Source organism: Plecotus auritus (genome assembly GCF_963455305.1).
Source record: "Plecotus auritus genome assembly, chromosome: 9".
NCBI classification, from domain to species: domain Eukaryota; kingdom Metazoa; phylum Chordata; class Mammalia; order Chiroptera; family Vespertilionidae; genus Plecotus; species Plecotus auritus.
The window spans coordinates 154,771,254-154,796,842 of record NC_137783.1 but is presented as its reverse complement, the minus strand read 5'-3'; the positions used below and the strand labels follow the sequence as shown (position 1 = coordinate 154,796,842).

Genomic DNA, 25,589 nt, shown 5'->3' with positions numbered 1-25,589 from the left:
TCCCCCCTGCCCCTCCCAGGACCCGAGGCCGGAGGCGGGCAGAGGAGGGGTCCCGGGCACAGCCTGTGGCGTCAGCCCCAGGACCTCCAGGCCCTGTCCTGTCTGAGCCCCAGGCCGCCGCCCACCCATGATGGCTTCGCACCCAGGACCCCAGTGACCCCAAGGCCGTCCTCCCACGGGCGGTCCTTTCCCGGGGGGGCTGCGGCCCAGCATGCGGTGCCTTTGGGGGTCCAGGTGAGAGTGGAACAAACCCCAGAAGCTGTGCTCCCTGCAGGCCAGAGGGGTGCCTGGCGCCTCCCCCACGCCCTGGACAAGCCCCTCTGGGCTCCTGGGTTGCGGCTGACGGTGCCCACGCTGACCCCGAACTGTCCCCCCAGACTATCCCCCCGGAACCGTCCCTCAGACTGGCCCCTGGCAATCCCCGCCTGGAGCAAACGGGACGTGTGCCAGCCCCCCGCCCGGAAGTGCACGATAACGGGGCGGCTGACGCCACAGGACCTCCAGGACCTCAGAATCTTTCCGAGAAGCCCAAGTCCTGATAAAGCAGCGCCCGAGATCCTGTTTGGCCGCGTGGGAGGTGGGGCGCAGGCGGCACGGCGAGGGCAGGGCCCCTACATAAGGCGTCGGAGGCCGCTGCTCAGGTGCACAGGTGCAGCGAGTCTGCCTGGTGTCAGTGCGGGAGGGGCCGGGTCCTGCGGCGACCACTTCTCCACGCACCATGCTGGGGCCTCGGCTGCTGCTGCTGCTGCTGTCCTGCGGGGGAGCCCTGCTCGGCGCCGGTGAGTGGGCGCCGGTGAGCGGGGGCCACGGCCTCGCACGGGGCACAGCCAGATGTCTCCGGCCACCTCGGGCCCGGGAGCGTCTCCCCGGCCTCTCACCTCCCCGACTCGGCCAGAAGTGGGCCGGCCACCAGGATGTGGGTGCGAGGCCCCTCCTTGCTCCGGCCAAGGCCTGGGTCACCCCAGCCAGCGAGGGTCAGAGGGTGCCAAGGCCGAGTGCCCGAGAGGACGGACTCGGGGCCTGGGCAGGGGCCCCACGGGGACACGCAGTGTCCTCCGCAGCCGGAGCGCCAGGCCCGAGCTGGGTGGACAGGGCTCAGGCTCAGCCCTCAGCTGGCACCGCCCCCCCCAACAGGTCCTGAGGGGGCACAGGTCCCCAGGGGCAGCCACAGGGATGCAGGGCCTGTGGGCACTGGGGCCACAAAACCCAGGTGGAGGCCCAGCTCCGTGGGTCCTGGCTGCGAGCGACGGGCCTCGGGTTCCCCCTCTGTGAAAGTGGGGGCAACATCCCCCCCTCACGTGGCAGCCACAAGCCCATCGTCCCACCCACCCACCCCAGGGCAGGGTCCCCTTCCCCCTCCGTACACCCTCACGCCCGTCCCTTCCGCCCACCTGGCACCGCTCGTGCCCCAGCCCTCCTCACCGACCGGCGCCAGGCCCGTGGCTCCTCTGCCCACGTGAGCCCAGGTGGCTGAGCCCTGGGACTCCCACTCCTCTCCTCGGTCCTGGGCCCGCAGGCCCCTCCCTGGTGGCCCCATGTCCCCACCAGCCTTGGGGGAGCAGGGAGTGGGCCCAGGTGCAGGGGTGGCTGCAGACACCAGCCCAGTAGGTCCCCTGGGCCGCCCTGCCCCCCCCAAAGCCCCGCCCCTTCTAGGCACCGCCTGTCCTGAGCCTCAGGACCCCTGCCCCGCTGAGCCCACCTCCTTGGGCCCCTCCCGGCCCCGGGGCCCAGACCTGGATCCAGAACCTGGGGGAAGAGGGAGGAGCCCTGGAGCCCTTGGGGGAGGGGAGGAGGCTGCGGGTCTGGCAAGGGGTCCAGGCTGTGTGAGCAGCAGAGGGCGGGGCAGGTCTTGAGCCTCAGCACCACCTTCCCGCCAGCCTGGGAGGGACGGAGGCAGGTCCTGCCCTCCTGGACCAGGGGCAGGAGGTCCGAAGCCGGGGCCTGGGGGCCTGAGACTGTGGGGCCGGGAAAGGCCCCAACCGGGCCAGTGCTGAGCGAGGACAGGCAGGGGCGGGGGGCCGCCAAGCGTGCAGGACAGCGAGTGCTCTGCCCCGCATGGCCGGGCCAGGGCTGAGGCTGCCAGGCCGGCCCTGCGGCTCCGTGGGTCCGGCCAGGGGTCAGTGCCTGCCCTGACCGTGGTGGGAAGCACGGCCGGCCTCCTGCGCGTCTTCAAAGGAGCCCCCGCGGCCAAGGTGGGGTGAGGGTCACTGCCAAGGCCCAGCCCGAAGCCCAGCCCGCGTGGGGAGCGCGCAGTGACGGACAGGACGTGGCAGGGCTGGAGGAGGCAGCACCAGGCGGCCCGGGACTGGGAGCGCTCCTCTGGGGGTACAGACGTGAGCTGAGACGCAGACCCACCTGATCACCACCGCGGGCAGGGCCGCCCCAGGGTCACCGCCCCACCGGCCTCCGTGCCTCCCACCCCAGCCGGGACTCCACGGCCGTGAAGCAGGCATCACTCCGGGACGCGCTGTAGACAGGGACCAGCGTGGCGAAGGGGGAGCAGGCAGGGACCGCCTCGAGCTGCTTCCAGCCCAGGACGGGTGGAGTGGGGGCAGGGGCAGGGGAGGGCCGCAGGGAGGGGAGGCCCTGAGCAGGGTCACCCTCCTGCCCCTGCGGTCACTGTGACCCATGTCACCAGGGCACTTCTCTGGCCATGGTCACCACAGTCCCAGGACCGTCTGGGGCTGGCGGATCGGGGCAACTCTGCCCCTTTTCGGGCCCCAGCCTCTCTGAGCGTCTGCAGAGCCAGGGGGACTCCAGAGGGAGACCAGGTGGGCTGAAGGGGAAACGGGTGCAGCGGAGAGAGGGGTCTCATCCCATAGAGCCCCCTGGCCGAGCTCCTCCCCACTCTCCCCTGCCCCTCTGAGCTCAGGGCTCCCCCTCGCCTCCCCACCCCCCTCCAGTGAGGTCAGTGCAGAAGCCCAGGAGTCCGGCCGCCCCGCCACCCAGACCCACAGAGCCTGCCCAGGGCCACCGGGCCGACAGGCTTCGCCCTCACTCGGGCCCTCCTGCCGACCTGAGGGCCTGGCGCCTCCGGGTGCAGTGATGGGAGCCTGTGGGCACACCTGCAGATGCCCCGGGGCCAGAGGGCACCAGAGGGGCTAGTGTCCAGTGTGGAGGACCCACCCGCCCTGAGGCCTGGCCCTCGGCCACAGGAACCTCTCCAGGGACCTCCCATCCTCCCAGCACGACCGACCCTGCTCACTGGCCGTGCCTGTGCTCGTGCGTGCGCGCCTCGCCCTCCTTGGGGCTCTCAGGAGCAGGGACCGCGTGCCCACTGTGTCTCCTGCACCCGGCAGGGGACAGGCCCACAGCAGGTGCTCGCTGCGTGCAGGGTGCGGAACTGGTGAGCAAGTGAACGAGCGAGCTAGCGAACAGGAGACACGGGTGTGGAGGGCCCAGCGGGCTGGGCTCAGGCCTGGTGCCAGCGCTGTGGTTGCCCAGCCCTGGGCCCTGCTCACAGCCAGGCTCTGAGCACCCGGGGCGGGCTGTGCCCTGGAGCAGAGGTGCCGGGCCCAGCACTGACATGGCCCCTGTCCACGCAGGTCCGGACGACACCTCCTTTGCCCACCCAGGACCCCAGGGGCTGAAGGACTCCCCACAGCCAGGTGAGGACCAAGGCTCTGAACATGGTCTGGGCTTCCCACAAGGGACATCCAACCTCAGGGGCCTGGGGAGACCGGCTTGTGCTGGGGGCCCCCGGGGGGCGGGGCTGCTGGCAGCAGCTGGCTCTCCCGTAAGGCTCAGTGGGCCTGAACCTTGGGAGGTCACGAGCATGGGATCCCCAGGGGCCCCGCCGGCCAGGGGACCCAGAACCCCGAGACCCACCGGCTCCCTCCACAGCGCCCGGCAGGGGCTGGTGCTCCACGTGGGGGACCGGCCACTTCTCCACCTTCGACGGCCACGTGTATGACTTCGAGGGGACCTGCAACTACATCTTTGCGGCCATCTGCACGGACGCCTCCTCCCCCACCTTCAGCGTCCAGCTGCGGCGAGGGCCCGGCGGGGACATCTCCCGGGTCATCGTGGAGCTGGGGGCCTCGGTGGTCACGGTGCAGCAGGGAGCCATATCCATCAAGGACGTGGGGTTGGTCGGGGACCAGGGCTGGGGCCGGGGCCGGGGGAGGGGGCAGGGCCAAGGGAATGGCCAGGGCGGAGGGCAGCCGCTGACCGCTCCCCCCTGCAGAGCCGTCAGCCTGCCCTACACCAGCAACGGGCTGCAGATCACCCCCTTCGGCCAGAGCGTGCGGCTGGTGGCCAAGCAGCTGGAGCTGGAGCTGGTGGTGGTGTGGGGCCCCGGCGCCCACCTCATGGTGAGGACGCAGTGGGGGCTGCACCTGCGGCAGCTGTTGGTGGGCAGGGCTGGGGGCTGCCCCCGGAGGGGGAGGTCCTGACCAGTCCCCCAGCTCCTCAGCTTGGCGGACTCCGGCCAGGAGCCCGGATGGGCCTGGGCTTTGCTGGAGGCTCAGTTTCCCCATGTGAAAGTGAGGACCATCCAGCAAGAAAAGAGGTCCCGGGAGGGAGGGCGGTCACAACCTATTCGGTGAGGCATCCGCGGTCTCTGCATCTGGGCGAGGGGTCCCCGGCCCAGGGAGCCCCTCCCCTCCCCGCTCGCCCCGTGTGCCGACCGCCCGCCCTCGCCCACAGGTCCTGGTGGAGGACAGGCACATGGGCAGGATGTGCGGGCTCTGCGGGAACTTTGACGGCGAGAAGACCAACGAGTTTCTGAGCGAGGATGGTAGGTGGGGGCGGGTGGGGCCCCCTGCGCCCAGCCCGGGTGCTGACCCTGCCCCCCACCTCCTGCAGGCACGCGCCTGGAGCCCCACAAGTACGCCGCCCTCCAGAAGCTGGACGACCCCAACGAGATCTGCACCCATGAGGCCATCCCCGGCCCCCGGAGCCTGCAGGCAGAGCACGTACGTGAGGGCGGGGCCCGCGCAGCCTTCCAGGTGGAAGCACGGGGTGTGGGGCGTGGCCTTCTCCCCGTGACCGATGGCCCTCTGCCCAGGCCCGGACCTGCGCCCAGCTGCTGGCCCTGGTGGCCCCCGAGTGCAACGTGCCCAAGGAGCCCTTCGTGCAGAGCTGCCAGGCCGACGTGGCCGCGTGTGCCCGGCCGGGCCAGCAGAGCTGCGCCTGCGCCACGCTCTCCGAGTACTCGCGCCACTGCAGCCTCGCCGGCCAGCCCGTCAGCCGCTGGCGGAGGCCCGGCCTCTGCTGTGAGTCCTAGGAGGCTGCAGGGAGGGCCGGGGACAGGAGGCCTGGTGGGGAGGGGCTGGGGGGAGCAGGGCCCCAGGGTTCCCTGCCTGCTCACCAGGGCCCCGTGTACACACAGCCGTGGGCCAGTGCCCGGCCAACCAGGTGTACCAGGAGTGCGGCGAGGCCTGCGTCAAGACCTGCTCCAACCCACAGCACAGCTGCGCCCGCTTCTGCACCTTCGGCTGCTTCTGCCCGGAAGGTGGCGTACCTCTCCCCTCGGACCCTCCAGATGAGCCCCCACCCACCCAGCGTGTGGCCCCACTTGGCTCACTGGAACCAGGACCCCTGCCACCCCTTAAGTGCTCACGGCCACATGGGCTAATCCACGGGACAGGGAGGGGGTATCCCTGCAGGGGTGGGCCCAGGAGGCTACTGGGAGGAGGTGGGTCCTGGGCGGGGGCCTGTCGGCACGCGGGGGCAGAACGCCGACTGTGCGGCCCACACGGGACTGAGGGTGTGAAGGGGGACAAGCCCTCCTGGGGCACAGGCCAGGAGGCCCCAGGAGGGGAGGGGTCTCCCCACGCAGCCCCAGGAAGCTCCTGCCTGCAGGTATGGTTCTCGACGACGTTTCCAAAAACCTCACCTGCGTGCCCGTCGCCCAGTGCCCCTGCACGCTCGGTGGCGTGGCCTACGCCCCCGGGGCGGTCACTGCCGACGCCTGCCGCACCTGGTGAGGACAGGAGGGGATGGGGGGACATGGGGGCTCGGGGGTCAGGGGCAGCCTCAGCCCGAGGCAGCCAGCTCTGCTGGCCCAGAACACCCGGGGGCGCCCCCACCACTCTGGGTCCTCCTCCCCACCCCCAGCCAGTGCACCATGGGGCGCTGGAAGTGCGAGGAGCGGCCCTGCCCCCGGCGCTGCGCCCTGGAAGGCGGCTCCTTTGTGACCACGTTCGACGCCAGGCCCTACCGCTTCCACGGCACCTGCACCTACACCCTCCTCCAGGTGGGAGGCCCGCCAAGAGGGGTCACCATGGGGTGGGGGCCTCACAAGGGGTCCCGCCAGGAGGGGTCCCCACCAGCCCCCGGCCCTCTGTGCTTACTGTCCTCCCTAGAGCCCCCAGCTCCCCGACGGGGGCTCCCTCATGGCCGCCTACGACAAGTCTGGGTACTCGCATTCGGAGACCTCCTTGGTCGCCCTCATCTACGTGTCCAGCCAGGTAAGGCCGCCCCGTCTGCCGCCACCGCGCCTACCCAGCCTGAGCACACGGTCCCTGCCGCGGCCCAGCCACCCGCTCCGGCCCCCAGTGACCCAGCGCCCTCCCTCCAGGACAAGATCGTGATTTCCCAGGATGAGGTGGTCGCCAACAATGGAGACGCCAAGTGGCTGCCATACAAGACGGGTAGGTCGCAGCCCCTGCCTGCGCCCCGGGGGCCGGGCCCAGAGCCGCCACCCGCTGAGCCCCTGTCCCGCAGGCAACATCACGGTCTTCAAGCAGACGTCCACCCACCTGCAGATGGCCACCACCTTCGGGCTGGAGCTGGTGGTGCAGCTGCAGCCTGTGTTCCAGGCCTACATCACCGTCGGGCCTCAGTTCAGAGGCCAGACCCGAGGTGAGTCCCCGCCCGGCCCGACCTCCCGGGAAACGAAGGGGCCCCACAGAGACTCAGGGGACCCAGCAGGCCCAGCCCCCGGGCCTGGGCCAGCCCCCAGGGGGTGCGGCTGGTGCTGGCCTCCTGCCCGGGGCACGGTTAGGGGCCGCGGGGCAGGCCTGGGACGCGGGACGCCCACCCTCATGGCCTGGCCGGCTCAGGGCTCTGCGGCAACTTCAACGGGGACACGACCGACGACTTCACGACCAGCATGGGCATCCCCGAGGGCACGGCCTCGCTCTTCGTGGACTCCTGGCGGGCAGGGAACTGCCCGGCTGCCCTGGAGCGTGAGACCGACCCCTGCTCCATGAGCCAGCTCAACAGTGAGTGCCGGCCGGAGGGCTGGGGCGGGCGGGAAACCCACGCTGGGGGCGCGGGGACTCACGGGGCCTGTCCCCGCAGAGGTGTGCGCCGAGACCCACTGTGCGGTGCTGGTGAACAAGGGCACGGTCTTCGAGAGGTGCCACGCCGTGGTGAACCCCAAGCCCTTCTACAGGGTAGGCGGGGCTGGCACGTGGCCAGGAGGGCTGCGGGGTGGGGCAGCTCGGGGGCAGGGTGTGGATGGCGGGCGCCTACGCTGCTGTCTGCCCGCAGAGGTGCGTGTACCAGGCCTGCAACTACGAGGAGACCTTCCCGCACATCTGTGCCGCCCTGGGGGCCTACGCCCACACCTGCGCCTCCAGGGGCATCCCGCTCTGGGGCTGGAGGAGCAGCGTGGACAACTGCAGTGCGTGCTGCCGGGCGTGGCGGGGCGGTGGGAGCCGGGGGTCGTGCGGAGGGTGGGGCTGTGACTGGGTCGGGCCAGGGTCCGCCCAGCCATCCTGACACCAGGCTCCCCGCAGCCGTCCCCTGCACGGGCAACCAGACCTACAGCTACGACAGCCGGGCCTGCGGCCGCACCTGCTTCTCCCTGTCGGACCGCGCCGCCGAGTGCCACCCCAGCGCCGTGCCCGTGGAAGGCTGCAACTGCCCCGAGGGCACCTACCTCGACCACAGGGCCGAGTGCGTGCGCAAGGCCCAGTGCCCCTGCCTCCTGGACAACCGCAAGCTCATCCTGGCCGGCCAGTCCACTGTGGTCGAGGGCGTCATCTGGTGCGTGAGGGTCCCGGGTGGCAGCCCCGCCCCCTGCAGCCGCGCCCCAGGCCACCCCCTCACACGGCCTCTCTTGCAGCTACTGTTCCAACGGGCGGCTGAGCTGCCCTGGGCGGCCGCCGATGCTCCTGGGTACGTAGCGCAGCGGAGCAGCGACCTGGACCGCGCGGGGCCCTGGCCTCCGCTGAGCCCGCCTCACCAGCCCCCTTCCCTGCAGCATCCTGTTCAGCCCCCAAGACGTTCCAGTCCTGCAGCCAGTCCTCGAGGAACAAGTTTGGGGCGGCCTGTGCCCCAACGTGCCAGATGCTGGCTACGGGCACCCCTTGTGTAAGGCTGGGGCGGGTGGGGGTAGGGCTCCCCCAGCCTCTCTGGGCCGTGGAAGGAAGTCCAGAATCCTCAGGTCTGGGGATCCACCAACCCTGTCCATGAGAGGCGTGGCCAGTGGGGCTGGGAGGCCCAGTCTGGGGGTTCCCTGAGGAAGGTGGGCTGGGGCCCCCAACTTGGGGAGGGGGCGGGGGTACAATAGGCCAGCCTGAGGCATGGAGGCACCGGAACCCTTCCTGAGGGAGGCTGCCGAGAGGAAGGCCCCGAGCAGGTGGTGCAGGAGGGGTCTGGGAGGAATGCAGAGGCAGAGGGTCTCCCGAAGACCTCCCAGGGGCTGCTGACCTCCGCCCTGCAGGTGCCCACCAAGTGCGAGCCCGGCTGCGTCTGTGCCGAGGGGCTCTACGAGAACGCCAGCGGGCAGTGCGTGCCCCCCGAGGAGTGCCCGTGCGAGTTTGCAGGGGTCTCCTACCCCCGGGGCGCCGAGCTCCACACCGACTGTAAGGCCTGGTAAGCCAGCCCCACCCTGCAGGCCCCTGGCACAGGGCTGTCCGCAGGGTCCCATGGGGCTGGGAGTCTGCATCCCGCAGGGGTGGGTGCGGTCGGGTCTCTCAGAACCCAGAGCTCCCTGCTCCCGGCAGCACCTGCTCGAGGGGGAAGTGGACGTGCCAGCAGAGCGCCCACTGCTCGTCCACCTGCACGCTCTATGGGGAGGGCCACGTGGTCACCTTCGACGGGCAGCGCTTCGTGTTCGAGGGCAGCTGCGAGTACATCCTGGCCACGGTGAGGCCCTGGAGGGGAGGGGCCACAGGGGCCACGAGGAGGCCCTGGGAGGACTCGGGGGCTCCTGGTGGGCTCCTCCTCAGCGCCCCCTCCCCACAGGATGGCTGCGGCACCAATGACTCCCAGCCCACCTTCAAGATCCTGACGGAGAACGTCGTGTGTGGGAAATCGGGTGTCACCTGCTCCCGGGCCATCAGGATGTCCCTGGGGGTGAGTGGGCTGGTGGGTGTCCCGTCAAGGCAGCCGCCCGGCGCCAGGTCCGGGCCGCTCTGTGCCGCCAGCGCTTGCTGCCCCTCTGCTTCCACGTCCACACAACGGGCAGCAGGGTCCCGGAGCTGGCTGTGGGGTGGGAGTCTCCCAGAAGCCTGGCTCAGTCCTCAGCTCAGTGTCCTCCCGCCGAAGGCAGGCTCGGGAGGACAGGCCCCAGCCCAGAGCTGGCCCTCACAGGCGCCATCCGGCTGTGTGCTTAACGGCACCCCGCAGGAGAGCACGGGCGGGAGCAGAGCTGGCAGCACTCGGCAGCCCCCAGGCTTGGGGCTGGCAGCCTGGTGACAGCCCTGCCCCACAGGGCCTGTCCATCGTGCTGGCGGACAGGAACTACACGGTCAGCGGGACAGACCCCCGGGTGTACTTCCGGGTCAGGGCTGGCTCCCTGCACCTGCTACTGGACGTCACCATCGGCAGCAGCTACAACCTGACCGTCGTCTGGAACAAGCACATGACGGTCTCCATCAAGATCTCGCGAGCCTCGCAGGTACCACGCGCCACTGCCCAGGTCGCCGGGGTGGGGCGGCGCCCGCCGCCCACCTGCCCGCCTGACACCAGCCCCCGCAGGACCCCCTGTGCGGCTTGTGCGGCAACTACAACGGGAACATGAAGGACGACTTTGAGACCCGCAGCAAGTACGTGGCGTCCAGCGAGCTGGAGTTTGTGAATTCGTGGAAGGAGAGCCCGCTGTGCGGAGACGCCAGGCTCACGCTGGACCCGTGCAGCCTCAACGCCTTCCGCCGCGCCTGGGCCGAGCGCAAGTGCAGCATCATCAACAGCCAGACCTTCGCCGCCTGCCACAGCCAGGTGAGCTGCGCCGCGGGGCGGGGGCGGGCCTGAGCAGGCGGTGGACAGCAGACGCTGAGGGCCGCTCCCGCAGGTGTACCGCCTGCCCTACTACGAGGCCTGCGTGCGCGACACGTGTGGGTGCGACACGGGTGGGGACTGTGAGTGCCTGTGCGACGCTGTGGCCGCCTACGCCAAGGCCTGCCTGGACAAGGGCGTGTGCGTGGACTGGAGGGCCCCCGACTTCTGCCGTGAGTATCCTGTCCCCCAGCGGGGGCAGCCGTGGCGGCGGCACCTCTCCCGGGCGGGCAGCAGGCTGTGCCCTGCAGAGGGACGTGCAGAGGGACCCTGAGCCTCCCAGGCCCGTGCGGGGGGCTCACGGCCGCCTGACAGGCACCCATCCTCCCAGCCATCTACTGCGACTTCTACAACTCGCACACGCGGACGGGCGGCGGCCAGTACCAGCACGCCCAGGAGACCAACTGCACGTGGCACTACCAGCCGTGCCTCTGCCCCCAGCAGCTGCAGAGTCTTCCAGGCACCAACATCGAAGGTGTGGGCGAGGAGAGGGCGGGGCTGGGCCAGACGACTGATGGCCTCCTGGCCGGTGAATCAGGACAGGATGGTGGACGAGGGCCCAGCTGGGGCCAGGGGACTGTGACAGGCACAGTGCAGGGTGGCTGGGGTCGGGGACAAGGGGTACCTGCCTCTGCAGTTCGGTGGAGAGGCCAGGAGTGGCTGGGGACAGAGAGGGCGGGAACCACGCCTCCTGAAGAGGGGCTCCGGCTCCGGCTCCGGCACTGAGGGCTGGCCCCTCTCGGCCCCGCCCCCTAGGCTGCTACAACTGCTCCCAGGATGAGTACTTCGACCAGGACAAGGGGACATGCGTGCAGTGCAGTAAGCTCAGGCCCAGCCCCCATGCCCACCCAGCCCCCACAGCAGAGCCCCTGCACAAACCTCTGGCCAGTTCTCCAGCACCCTACTCCCCAGCTGTGCCCCTGAGGCGCTGGGACCCCCATGCCCCAGACAGCAAACACCAAGGGAAAACCATCAGGCTTCCCCTCCCCAAATGCTAACGTGCCCACACCCAGCCCCCAGCTGCAGGGCAACCCAGGCCCGGGCTCTGCCAGCCTACTGGGTCTGTGGGTGACAGCTGGCCTGGAGCTACCGCAGGTGGACGCTGGACAGCATCCTGGCTGCCAGGCATCACCACAGTTAGGCAGTGGTGCTGGGAGAAGAGAAGACCCCGGGGGGAGGGGGGCGGAGGACTGAGAAGCAGGGCCCGCCTAGGGACACGCCTGGAGGGCAGGACCGGGAGGGGCGGCACGCGGTGACAGCACTGACCACGCTTCCTCTTGCAGTGCCGCTGCCCACCACGCCGCTGCCGCCCACCACAGGTGATTGCGCACACACTAGGTGCCAAGGTGAAGCAGCGCTCTCCCCGGGCTTGTCCCTGGGCACCGTCAGCCCAGCCTGTGCCCATCCCTGCAGCCGCTGGCTGGCATGTGGGCAAGGCTGGGGTGCACCTGGGTTGTCCTGGGCTGCCCCACATGGCGGGAGCAAGCGGCGCTGACCAGGACAGCAGAGGGGAGGGGCATGGAAAGCGTGGCTCCTGGCTGGACGGCCACTGTCCCAGCAAGGCCAAAGGGACCGGATGTTGCCCTCAGCGGGGCACAGGCCTTTCCACCCTGTGCCTCCTGGCCAGCCCACCTGGGGGCGGGGGGCTACATGGCTCAGCAGCCAAGAGAGGGGGCTCCCCCCAAGGTTGTGCCCACAGTCACAGCCCTTCTGCCTCACTCAGGCTCGCCCTCCACAGAAGCCAGGCCTACCTCGGCCACCCCCAACATCACAGCCACCCCAGGAACCACGGGGCCCCTCAGCTCCACGGCACCCTCACCAAGCTCCCGTGCCACACCTGCAACCCCCACGGCCTCGGCCCCCCCCTCCACACAGACGGGGACAGCCCCGACCACGCAGCCAGAACCCACCGTCTCCTCGGGAGGTGAGGCCCCCTGTGGGGGCGGGAACACGTGACGATCAGACACGCTCCCTGGGGTGCGGGGAGGGCAGCAGATGCTCGGCACAGGAGGTGGGGCTGAAGGACAAGCTGGCTGTGGGATGTGGCGGATCCTGGCTGCCTGACGCTGTCACTACGAAGCATGTGGGACTTGCGGGTGTAGGGAGCATAGGCCAGCCCCCAGGAGCCCACACAGCAGCCCCCCGCCAGCTGCCCAGGGACCATGAGGGGACATGACATGGTCCTGCTAGCAAGGGCAGGTGAAGGACCAGCCAGCGGCCCAGTGAGCCTGTGGCCACTGGACAAGCACTGAGGCCCCAAGTCAAGGTCAGCTGAGGAAGGATGTGAGTGTCGGCGAGGGGAAGGCACACGCCCTACCCGAGGGGGCTCAGTGCGCCCCGCTGGCCAGGCTCCTGTGGCACAGGTGGGGCAGGGAAAGGGGAGGGCAGATGGTCCGGTGGGATGTGCTGGGCCCTGTTCCCTGCAGGGTCACCTCGAACGACCTCCGCCGTCACCACACGAGCCACGTCAGGGCCAGCCCCCACAGCCACTCCCAGGTCAACAGCCACAGGACCTACTGTGACTCAGGCTACCACTCAGCCCACCGCGCCCCTGCTCAGCACAGCCACGCAATCCACAGCTCGGTCCACAGTGCGCACCACGGCGGCTTGGCCAACACCAACCACACCAGAACCCACCACAGCGTCCCCCCAAGGTAAGGCTACCCCAAGCAGGTCCACACAGAGGGGAGACAGCACAGGTGCTCCGGCGCCGAGCCCAGACTGCAGAATCACGTATAAGAGGAGGCCACAGAGCCCCAGGAGGGGACGCCTCCAACCCAACAGGGGGGCCGCGGAGGCAGCGAGCACAGCACCAGCCTGAGCCTACAGCTAACCACGTGCTCTCTGCACCTCTCCCCGCCACAGTGCCCACACGCCCACCCACCACGGCTGCCCCCACACACGGTGAGGACAGGGCCCTGGCGACGCCACAGGTCCCAAAGGCCCTGGATCTAGAGGGGAGTGACCAGGGCTGAAATCAGGGCCACACATCCAAATTCCAGAAAGATTCCCCCAGGAAGGAGCCCATCAGTACCGGAAGCCCATCACAGCCAGGCTGAGTACGGGGAAAGAGAGGGGCCATCCATGCCTGCAGGAGAGAAACACAAACGCGAGAACCGAAATGAGCAGACTCAGGACACACAGGGGACCGCTAGGCGCAGGGGAAGCCCAGCGTGGGGAGCACAACCCCAGGTGGGAGACCCCGTCCCCGGGCACAGATGACGTACCAACCAATTAACACGTCACGCTTTCCACAGGCCACTCGACGCCCCACCAAACCGAAGGAACCACCATAGGATCACCAGGGAGCACCTCAGGCCACAGCACAGCACACACAAGCCCAGGGACCAGGTCAACCAGGGCCACACCCAACGGGCCACATACTCCCTCCACTTCTCACTCCGCCCCCACAGGTTCCGTGTCCACCACCTCCCACATTACAGGGCCGCCCACCGGAACATCATTCCGGACCACCACCACCTTCCCAACCCCATCTCCATCCAAGACCACTCAATCCACTCAGGTCCCAAACTCTGCCACCTCCTCTGTCACTCCCACTTCTCGGAGAGTGACCACCCCAACACAACCAGAGACCCACTCTCCTTACATCTCTACTGCAAGGCCAGCGGGCTCCTCTCCACCATCCACACACGTCCCTGCCACAGGCACAGTGCTCTCACCCTCCACACCCCCGTGGACAACGACCACAAGAGGAACCACCCAAGCCCCTCACTCTGTCAGCACAGCCAAAACCTCCACCTCCCTCGTGTCACACCCTTCCGCACCTGCCCACTCTGGGACCACATCTGCTCCACGCACCACCATCTCCCCTAAGACCACCAGTAGAGGCACCGGAAGCCCCGGCACACACACAGCCACGGCCTCGGCCACACCCAATGGGCCACATACTCCCTTCACTTCACACTCCGCCCCCACAGGTTCCGTGTCCACCACCTCCCACATTACAGGTCCACCCACCGGAACATCCTTCCGGACCACCACCACCTTCCCAACCGCATCTCCATCCAAGACCACTCAATCCACTCAGGTCCCAAACTCTGCCACCTCCTCTGTCACACCCACTTCTCACAGAGTGATCACCCCAACACAACCCGAGACCCACTCTCCTTACATCTCTACTGCAAGGCCAGCGGGCTCCTCTCCACCATCCACACACGTCCCTGCCACAGGCACAGTGCTCTCACCCTCCACACCGCCGTGGACAATGAGCACCAGAGGAACCACCCAAGCCCCTCACTCTGTCAGCACAGCCAAAACCTCCACCTCCCTCGTCTCACACCCCTCCGCACCTGCCCACTCTGGGACCACATCTGCTCCACGCACCACCATCTCACCCAAGACCACCAGTAGAGGCACCGGGAGCCCGGGGACACACACAGCCACGGCCTCGGCCACACCCAACGGGCCACATACTCCCTTCACTTCTCACTCCGCCCCCACAGGTTCCGTGTCCACCACCTCCCACATTACAGGGCCGCCCACCGGAACATCCTTCCGGACCACCACCACCTTCCCAACCGCATCTCCATCCAAGACCACTCAATCCACTCAGGTCCCAAACTCTGCCACCTTCTCTGTCACTCCCACTTCTCACAGAGTGATCACCCCAACACACCCAGAGACCCACTCTCCTTACATCTCTACTGCAAGGCCAGCGGGCTCCTCTCCACCATCCACACACGTCCCTGCCACAGGCACAGTGCTCTCACCCTCCACACCGCCGTGGACAACGACCACAAGAGGAACCACCCAAGCCCCTCACTCTGTCAGCACAGCCAAAACCTCCACCTCCCTCGTCTCACACCCCTCCGCACCTGCCCACTCTGGGACCACATCTGCTCCACGCACCACCATCTCCCCCAAGACTACCAGTAGAGGCACCGGGAGCCCCGGCACACAAACAGCCACGGCCACACCCAACGGGCCACATACTCCCTTCACTTCTCACTCCGCCCCCACAGGTTCCGTGTCCACCACCTCCCACATTACAGGGCCGCCCACCGGAACATCCTTCCGGACCACCACCACCTTCCCAACCGCATCTCCATCCAAGACCACTCAATCCACTCAGGTCCCAAACTCTGCCACCTTCTCTGTCACTCCCACTTCTCACAGAGTGATCACCCCAACACAACCAGAGACCCACTCTCCTTACATCTCTACTGCAAGGCCAGCGGGCTCCTCTCCACCATCCACACACGTCCCTGCCACAGGCACAGTGCTCTCACCCTCCACACCGCCGTGGACAACGACCACAAGAGGAACCACCCAAGCCCCTCACTCTATCAGCACAGCCAAAACCTCCACCTCCCTCGTCTCACACCCCTCCGCACCTGCCCACTCTGGGACCACATCTGCTCCACGCACCACCATCTCCCCCAAGACCACCAGTAGAGGCACCGGGAGCCCCGGCACACAAACAGCCACGGCCTCGGCCACACCCAACGGGCCACATACTCCCTTCACTTCTCACTCCGCCCCCACAGGTTCCGTGTCCACCACCTCCCACATTACAGGGCCGCCCACCGGAACATCCTTCCGGACCACCACCACCTTCCCAACCGCATCTCCATCCAAGACCACTCAATCCACTCAGGTCCCAAACTCTGCCACCTTCTCTGTCACTCCCACTTCTCACAGAGTGATCACCCCAACACAACCCGAGACCCACTCTCCTTACATCTCTACTGCAAGGCCAGCGGGCTCCTCTCCACCATCCACACACGTCCCTGCCACAGGCACAGTGCTCTCACCCTCCACACCGCCGTGGACAATGAGCACCAGAGGAACCACCCAAGCCCCTCACTCTGTCAGCACAGCCAAAACCTCCACCTCCCTCGTCTCACACCCCTCCGCACCTGCCCACTCTGGGACCACATCTGCTCCACGCACCACCATCTCACCCAAGACCACCAGTAGAGGCACCGGGAGCCCAGGGACACACACAGCCACGGCCTCGGCCACACCCAACGGGCCACATACTCCCTTCACTTCTCACTCCGCCCCCACAGGTTCCGTGTCCACCACCTCCCACATTACAGGGCCGCCCACCGGAACATCCTTCCGGACCACCACCACCTTCCCAACCGCATCTCCATCCAAGACCACTCAATCCACTCAGGTCCCAAACTCTGCCACCTTCTCTGTCACTCCCACTTCTCACAGAGTGATCACCCCAACACAACCCGAGACCCACTCTCCTTACATCTCTACTGCAAGGCCAGCGGGCTCCTCTCCACCATCCACACACGATCCTGCCACAGGCACAGTGCTCTCACCCTCCACACCCCCGTGGACAACGACCACAAGAGGAACCACCCAAGCTCCTCACTCTGTCAGCACAGCCAAAACCTCCACCTCCTTCGTGTCACACCCCTCCGCACCTGCCCACTCTGGGACCACATCTGCTCGACGCACCACCATCTCACCCAAGACCACCAGTAGAGGCACCGGGAGCCCGGGGACACACACAGCCACGGCCTCGGCCACACCCAACGGGCCACATACTCCCTTCACTTCTCACTCCGCCCCCACAGGTTCCGTGTCCACCACCTCCCACATTACAGGGCCGCCCACCGGAACATCCTTCCGGACCACCACCACCTTCCCAACCGCATCTCCATCCAAGACCACTCAATCCACTCAGGTCCCAAACTCTGCCACCTTCTCTGTCACTCCCACTTCTCACAGAGTGATCACCCCAACACAACCAGAGACCCACTCTCCTTACATCTCTACTGCAAGGCCAGCGGGCTCCTCTCCACCATCCACACACGTCCCTGCCACAGGCACAGTGCTCTCACCCTCCACACCGCCGTGGACAATGACCACAAGAGGAACCACCCAAGCCCCTCACTCTGTCAGCACAGCCAAAACCTCCACCTCCCTCGTCTCACACCCCTCCGCACCTACCCACTCTGGGACCACATCTGCTCCACACACCACCATCTCCCCCAAGACCACCAGTAGAGGCACCGGGAGCCCCGGCACACAAACAGCCACGGCCTCGGCCACACCCAACGGGCCATATACTCCCTTCACTTCTCACTCCGCCCCCACAGGTTCCGTGTCCACCACCTCCCACATTACAGGGCCGCCCACCGGAACATCATTCCGGACCACCACCACCTTCCCAACCGCATCTCCATCCAAGACCACTCAATCCACTCAGGTCCCAAACTCTGCCACCTTCTCTGTCACTCCCACTTCTCACAGAGTGATCACCCCAACACAACCAGAGACCCACTCTCCTTACATCTCTACTGCAAGGCCAGCGGGCTCCTCTCCACCATCCACACACGTCCCTGCCACAGGCACAGTGCTCTCACCCTCCACACCCCCGTGGACAATGAGCACCAGAGGAACCACCCAAGCCCCTCACTCTGTCAGCACAGCCAAAACCTCCACCTCCCTCGTCTCACACCCCTCCGCACCTGCCCACTCTGGGACCACATCTGCTCCACGCACCACCATCTCACCCAAGACCACCAGTAGAGGCACCGGGAGCCCAGGGACACACACAGCCACGGCCTCGGCCACACCCAACGGGCCACATACTCCCTTCACTTCTCACTCCGCCCCCACAGGTTCCGTGTCCACCACCTCCCACATTACAGGGCCGCCCACCGGAACATCCTTCCGGACCACCACCACCTTCCCAACCGCATCTCCATCCAAGACCACTCAATCCACTCAGGTCCCAAACTCTGCCACCTTCTCTGTCACTCCCACTTCTCACAGAGTGATCACCCCCAACACACCCAGAGACCCACTCTCCTTACATCTCTACTGCAAGGCCAGCGGGCTCCTCTCCACCATCCACACACGTCCCTGCCACAGGCACAGTGCTCTCACCCTCCACACCGCCGTGGACAACGACCACAAGAGGAACCACCCAAGCCCCTCACTCTGTCAGCACAGCCAAAACCTCCACCTCCCTCGTCTCACACCCCTCCGCACCTGCCCACTCTGGGACCACATCTGCTCCACGCACCACCATCTCCCCCAAGACCACCAGTAGAGGCACCGGGAGCCCCGGCACACAAACAGCCACGGCCTCGGCCACACCCAACGGGCCACATACTCCCTTCACTTCTCACTCCGCCCCCACAGGTTCCGTGTCCACCACCTCCCACATTACAGGGCTGCCCACCGGAACATCCTTCCGGACCACCACCACCTTCCCAACCGCATCTCCATCCAAGACCACTCAATCCACTCAGGTCCCAAACTCTGCCACCTTCTCTGTCACTCCCACTTCTCACAGAGTGATCACCCCAACACAACCCGAGACCCACTCTCCTTACATCTCTACTGCAAGGCCAGCGGGCTCCTCTCCACCATCCACACACGTCCCTGCCACAGGCACAGTGCTCTCACCCTCCACACCGCCGTGGACAATGAGCACCAGAGGAACCACCCAAGCCCCTCACTCTGTCAGCACAGCCAAAACCTCCACCTCCCTCGTCTCACACCCCTCCGCACCTGCCCACTCTGGGACCACATCTGCTCCACGCACCACCATCTCACCCAAGACCACCAGTAGAGGCACCGGGAGCCCAGGGACACACACAGCCACGGCCTCGGCCACACCCAACGGGCCACATACTCCCTTCACTTCTCACTCCGCCCCCACAGGTTCCGTGTCCACCACCTCCCACATTACAGGGCCGCCCACCGGAACATCCTTCCGGACCACCACCACCTTCCCAACCGCATCTCCATCCAAGACCACTCAATCCACTCAGGTCCCAAACTCTGCCACCTTCTCTGTCACTCCCACTTCTCACAGAGTGATCACCCCAACACAACCCGAGACCCACTCTCCTTACATCTCTACTGCAAGGCCAGCGGGCTCCTCTCCACCATCCACACACGATCCTGCCACAGGCACAGTGCTCTCACCCTCCACACCCCCGTGGACAACGACCACAAGAGGAACCACCCAAGCTCCTCACTCTGTCAGCACAGCCAAAACCTCCACCTCCCTCGTCTCACACCCCTCCGCACCTACCCACTCTGGGACCACATCTGCTCCACACACCACCATCTCCCCCAAGACCACCAGTAGAGGCACCGGGAGCCCCGGCACACAAACAGCCACGGCCTCGGCCACACCCAACGGGCCATATACTCCCTTCACTTCTCACTCCGCCCCCCACAGGTTCCGTGTCCACCACCTCCCACATTACAGGGCCGCCCACCGGAACATCATTCCGGACCACCACCACCTTCCCAACCGCATCTCCATCCAAGACCACTCAATCCACTCAGGTCCCAAACTCTGCCACCTTCTCTGTCACTCCCACTTCTCACAGAGTGATCACCCCAACACAACCCGAGACCCACTCTCCTTACATCTCTACTGCAAGGCCAGCGGGCTCCTCTCTATCATCCACACACGTCCCTGCCACAGGCACAGTGCTCTCACCCTCCACACCGCCGTGGACAACAACCACAAGAGGAACCACCCAAGCCCCTCACTCTGTCAGCACAGCCAAAACCTCCACCTCCCTCGTCTCACACCCTTCCGCACCTGCCCACTCTGTGACCACATCTGCTCCACGCACCACCATCTCCCCCAAGACCACCAGTAGAGGCACCGGGAGCCCGGGGACACACACAGCCACGGCCTCGGCCACACCCAACGGTCCACATACTCCCTTCACCACTCACTTTGCTCCCACGGTTTCAGTCTCCACCACCTCACAATCCACTTCTCTCACCACCCGAGTTCCTACGCCCAGCCTCATGTCATCCACGCTGGGGGTGACATCCATTCAAAGTTCTCCAGCCACGAACCTCACTACCAAGCATCCTGGGACCACTGGACTGCTGACCACTGTCTTCCTGACCAGCTCCATCACTGCGCACAGAAGCTCCTCCTCCCCCACATCACGGTCCTCCGCCTCCTCTCTCCTCACATCCGGGCCCAGCTTCTCCAGTGAGTGCTGTCTCCACAGCCTAATTAATGACCCCGTGCACTGCCTCCTCCAAGCCTAGGCTCTCTACTGGGCAGCACTCTGGGACGCTCTCATGGAGCCCCCACCTTTTCCTGACCACTTACCCTGCCTGATGACCCCTTGGGCTTCCTCGTCCCCTCCCTCCTCTGTCCCCCTCCCTGTGCTCACATCACACCTGGCTCACTGCTGTGCTGGAGGTGAGCAGGCCTCCTTTCCTGCCCCTGAAGCCCTCTCCTCTCCGGCACAGCAAGGCCGCCTGGGGCGTGGTGCACCAAGTTGGAGAGCCAGCTCAGCCTCTGACCAGCTGTGTGCTCTGGGTGTCCCCAGCTGTGCCGTGAGGGGGTCTGGGTCTCATGTCCCCCACCACGCTTCCCCATACCTCTGCTCTCTGTCCTGTTCTATGCCTTGTGTTCTCCCACCCTTGGTACCTGTTCTCAACCCTCCTTGACAGGGCGTCAGTTCCTCTCTCCCTCCTCCCCAGCATCCTCTCTAGCTTCCTTCTTCCTCCTCCCCAGCATCCTCTCTAGCTTCCTTCTTCCTCCTCCCCAGCATCCTCTCTAGCTTCCTCCTCCCTCCTCCCCAGCATCCTCCTCCCTCCTCCCCAGCATCCTCTCTAGCTTCCTCCTCCCTCCTCCCCAGCATCCTCCTCCCTCCTCCCCAGCATCCTCTCTAGCTTCCTCCTCCCTCCTCCCCAGCATCCTCCTCCCTCCTCCCCAGCATCCTCTCTAGCTTCCTCCTCCCTCCTCCCCAGCATCCCCTCTCCCTCCTCCCCAGCATCCTCTCTAGCTTCCTCCTCCCTCCTCCCCAGCATCCTCCTCCCTCCTCCCCAGCATCCTCCTCCCTCCTCCCCAGCATCCTCCCTCCTCCCCAGCATCCTCCCTCCTCCCCAGCAACCCCTCTCCCTCCTCCCCAGCATCCTCCTCCCTCCTCCCCAGCATCCTCCTCCCTCCTCCCCAGCATCCTCCTCCCTCCTCCCCAGCATCCCCTCTCCCTCCTCCCCAGCATCCTCCCTCCTCCCCAGCATCCCCTCTCCCTCCTCCCCAGCATCCTCCTCCCTCCTCCCCAGCATCCTCCCTCCTCCCCAGCATCCCCTCTCCCTCCTCCCCAGCATCCTCCTCCCTCCTCCCCAGCACCCTCCCTCCTCCCCAGCATCCCCTCTCCCTCCTCCCCAGCATCCCCTCTCCCTCCTCCCCAGCATCCTCCCTCCTCCCCAGCATCCCCTCTCCCTCCTCCCCAGCATCCCCTCTCCCTCCTCCCCAGCATCCTCCTCCCTCCTCCCCAGCATCCCCTCTCCCTCCTCCCCAGCATCCCCTCTCCCTCCTCCCCAGCATCCTCCTCCCTCCTCCCCAGCATCCTCCCTCCTCCCCAGCATCCCCTCTCCCTCCTCCCCAGCATCCTCCCTCCTCCCCAGCATCCCCTCTCCCTCCTCCCCAGCATCCTCCCTCCTCCCCAGCATCCTCCCTCCTCCCCAGCATCCCCTCTCCCTCCTCCCCAGCATCCCCTCTCCCTCCTCCCCAGCATCCTCCTCCCTCCTCCCCAGCATCCCCTCTCCCTCCTCCCCAGCATCCTCCTCCCTCCTCCCCAGCATCCTCCTCCCTCCTCCCCAGCATCCCCTCTCCCTCCTCCCCAGCATCCTCCTCCCTCCTCCCCAGCATCCTCCTCCCTCCTCCCCAGCATCCCCTCTCCCTCCTCCCCAGCATCCTCCTCCCTCCTCCCCAGCATCCCCTCTCCCTCCTCCCCAGCATCCTCCTCCCTCCTCCCCAGCATCCTCCTCCCTCCTCCCCAGCATCCTCCTCCCTCCTCCCCAGCATCCCCTCTCCCTCCTCCCCAGCATCCTCCTCCCTCCTCCCCAGCATCCTCCTCCCTCCTCCCCAGCATCCCCTCTCCCTCCTCCCCAGCATCCTCCTCCCTCCTCCCCAGCATCCCCTCTCCCTCCTCCCCAGCATCCTCCTCCCTCCTCCCCAGCATCCTCCTCCCCCCTCCCCAGCATCCTCCTCCCTCCTCCCCAGCATCCTCTCCCTCTTGGGTGTTCCTCCACGGCAACCATTGCCTGGCCTGGGCTCCCCTCACAAGCCCCAGGCAGGACGGTTCACAGTGACACGTTTCTCCTGGAAACGGCCCAGGTGCAGGTCAGAGCTCACGGGTCCCCTCAGGGACCACAGAGCCTGCGGGAAGCTCCCACATGGTGACACTGATGGCCTCTCCTCGTCCCTCCCGCAGGTTCGGAGCCCAGCACACCTGACACACCTATGCCCGCAGGTAGGTATCAGCTGGGAGGGGAGGTGGCTGGGGAGGCGGGGAGCAGCGTGGGACTCGGCCTCATCCCGAGACAGCCTTGGACCTCGGGGAGACCAGCAGGCTTTATTCCCGGGGTGAGGTCTGAGATCCGTGGGGCTCGGACAAGGAGAGACAGCATAGGGGGGGCCAGGTAAGTGCCGTCCGGCCCCCACGGGCCCCGTCTCCTCTCACCTCCTGGCTCCCTGGGCCGGCGTCACTGCCCGCCCCACACGGACAGGGCTTGAGGGGCGCAGGCCCAGAGCCCGCAGGCCCGCCAGCCCCACTCCTGAGGGCCGGGGTACAGACCCCGGAGGCGCCGCCCCGTCACCTGGCTCTGGGGCTGGCGTCTCACTGCCTGCCCGCACTTCTCAGAGGTCTGCCGAGTGCGGGAGCTGGAGGAGGAGGTCACTTACCAGGGGTGCACAGCCAACGTGACCGTGACCCGCTGCGAGGGTGTGTGCGCCTCCTCGGCCAGGTGAGCCGTCAGTGGGCAGTCTCCCAGCTTGGAGCCGCCTTACCCAACACAGGCTCCCAGGGGTGGGCGGGCAGGTCCAGCGGAATCTCCCGCCCCTGTCTCAACCACCCTTGCAGCTGACCCCCGACAGCGACAGTGGGGGAAGGTCAACCACAGAGGCCCCGCCCTGAGGCCCCTGCCGGCGTCTGCCCTTGTCTGGGTGGTTGGGGAGGAATGGAGATCCTTCCCCGAGGCCGCAGGCTTGACCATGTGCCCTCGGTCGATTCTCTAGTTTCAACGCGTACACCAACCAAGTGGACACCCTCTGCAGCTGCTGCCACCCCCTCGGCTACTATGAGAAGCAGCTGGTACTGCCCTGTCCAGACCCCGGAGCACCGGGCAAGCAGCTGGTGCTCACGCTGCAAGTGTTCAAAACGCTGCACGTGTGGCCTCTGGCGCTGCAGAGACCAGGGGCCAGCCCCGCCGGTGAGAGGATGAAGCACCGCTCCCAACCCCACCCCTCCCACCCCCGCTTGCTGTGCCTAGCAGCCCCTTTCTAGGCATGGCCTCAGAGCCTTGGGGTGCAGCTCATCCAGGCACCTGCAGGAAGGGCCTACCGGGCAGGGGTCCCACAGACCCTGGCCCACCCGACACAAGCCTTTCAGAACACACCCACCAGTCGTCCACACTGCCTCCCGGCCTTGGAGGGCAGCTGCCCAGCCCTGTCCAGCCGGACGCTGGGGCCCGAGGAAGGGCAGCGATGAGCGGGGAAGAGGCAGCAAGGGGAGGGGCCGAGCAGTCAGGAAGGGAATTGAGGGTACCAGCCTGCCCACCACACAGCCCACCCTGGGGCGGGGGTCCCAGCGCTGCTCTCGACAAAGCCCCGCGAACAGAGGACAAATAAACTGGCCCTGGTCAAGGCACGAGGCCACCCTGAGCTCTGCTTGTCGTCTCCATGCCCCTTGGCACCCGTGAGCCCCGAGCCCCACCTGCCCCATGAGGCCGGGCGGCATCGGCCAGACCCGCCCCCGCAGGCCCTCTCGCCCTCCTTGGGCCCACCTCCAGGGTCCCTCCCTCACTCGGGACTCTCCTGGGGGCCTCCCTCCTGTGGGATCTTGCTCTCAGTCTGTGGTGGGGTCACCGCCCCACACACACCCCGTGAGCTCTGGAGGCTCGTTCCCCAGGAGGAACCCTTAGACCAGGGGTCCTCAAACTTTTTAAATAGGGGGCCAGTTCACTGTCCCTCAGACCGTGGGAGGGCCGGACTATAGTTTAAAAAAAAAACTATGAACAAATTCCTATGCGCACTGCGGGCCTGCGACGAGTCGGCTGCTAAGCAGGACAGGCAGCGGCACCCGGTGGGCCGGATCCATGTCCTCGGCAGGCCGCATGTGGCCCGCGGGCCGTAGTTTGAGGACCCCTGGCTTAGACCCGCGGCCTCCAGGCTGCAGACTACCCCACACGTCCTGCCCAGAGGAGAGCCAAGGCTGGATGGGGGCCCAGCAGGAGAACCCCAGAGGCTCAACCATACACCCTGAACCCCCGTGCAGAGCGAAGGCACGTCCCCTCCAGCGCACCGAAGCTTCTGCGTGGCTGGGCAGCCACACTCTGGAGCCGCGGTCGCCAACTGGTGGTCCGTGAGGTCCGGAAGGTTGGCGACGGCTCCTCTGGAGGACGAGCCACCCCAGGCAGGCGCCCTGCCGCGTCACGGGGTCCATGGCCAGCAAGGCCTCCAAGACGGGCCTCCCGCTGCATGTGGGGGCTTTCCCTCCACCTTCCCGTCACTGCCCCGTCCCTCCTGGGACAACACACCCGTTCCTGTCGTGGTCCTGGTGTGGCCCTGGGAGGAGCACACTTCATGGCGGCTGCTCCTACAGTGGCCTCAGCCTAGGTGTAGCTCCAGGGAGGGCGCACACAGACCCAGGAGAACCCCGCGGGCGGGCGGGCGGGCGGGCCACATGGCAGTGCCAGAGCACCACGCACCACCCGCAGCTTGAGCAGAAGCCCCGCCAGCGGTTAACCTACACACTGAAGGGGAACTGAAAGGCCCCTCGTGCCCTCCAGGACCCCTGGACACAGGCGCACGCGGAGGTGCTGGTTACTCGGGTGTCTGTGGGTCACAGAGCACGCACGCGGGCGGGGGCCACAGACGGTGGGTGTGGGAACCCGGTGGGGTGCCTGCAGTGTGGCTGCCCCAGGCCCAGAGGGAGCCTCCGCGCCTCTGCCTCCCCGGGGCCCACACCACAGCACAGGCTCATGCGGGTCTGAGGCGCCTCTCGGGGTGCCCAGTGCCTGCTGGGAAACTGGGAAACCAACGAAGCCCTGGCTCCTCCTAGGCCCTCAGGTGCCACCTGCCAGGCTGAGCTGCCGCCCTCTGCGCACCAGCCCCACACAGAACAGGGGCCCTGGCTGGCTGGGCTCCTGGGTGGCCAGCTCAGGGTGCAGACGTGCAGGTTGGCGGCCAGGACGGGGTGACCACCACCAGAGCCGAGTGCTGAGTGGCCTCCTGCGCCCATGCCAGCCACGGTCTGCAGCTCTGGCTGCAGCTATGACCCAGGGACAGCGGCTCTGGCGGCCTAAGGCTGCCAAAAGGGAAGAGGCCAGCTTGCCTTCTAGAATCTTCTCTGCTGGTCACATTTAACCCTCCAATCACAGATGGGAACCAGTCCCTGGCCACGACAGTGAAGCCCAAAGATGAGTGA

At 66.9% G+C, this 25,589-nt stretch overlaps 1 protein-coding gene across 1 annotated transcript; it reads left to right on the top strand.

The window, feature by feature from the left end:
- Positions 1 to 718: 718 nt before the first annotated feature.
- Positions 719 to 25,589, top strand: MUC6 (mucin 6, oligomeric mucus/gel-forming; the record flags this gene model as incomplete). The annotated part of the gene is made up of 34 exons (XM_080640763.1): positions 719 to 779; positions 3,546 to 3,608; positions 3,844 to 4,087; positions 4,187 to 4,313; positions 4,648 to 4,738; positions 4,807 to 4,916; positions 5,009 to 5,216; positions 5,333 to 5,455; positions 5,806 to 5,926; positions 6,061 to 6,199; positions 6,309 to 6,413; positions 6,524 to 6,596; positions 6,670 to 6,807; positions 7,008 to 7,169; positions 7,249 to 7,343; positions 7,441 to 7,573; positions 7,689 to 7,938; positions 8,018 to 8,070; positions 8,156 to 8,265; positions 8,618 to 8,769; positions 8,901 to 9,042; positions 9,142 to 9,252; positions 9,611 to 9,796; positions 9,877 to 10,116; positions 10,190 to 10,346; positions 10,505 to 10,648; positions 10,930 to 10,992; positions 11,457 to 11,511; positions 12,600 to 12,827; positions 19,358 to 19,467; positions 22,377 to 22,415; positions 22,806 to 22,908; positions 23,180 to 23,373; positions 25,543 to 25,589. The coding sequence occupies 34 exons, from the start codon at positions 719 to 721 to the stop codon at positions 25,587 to 25,589; spliced, it is 4,377 nt and encodes a 1,458-aa protein (XP_080496889.1).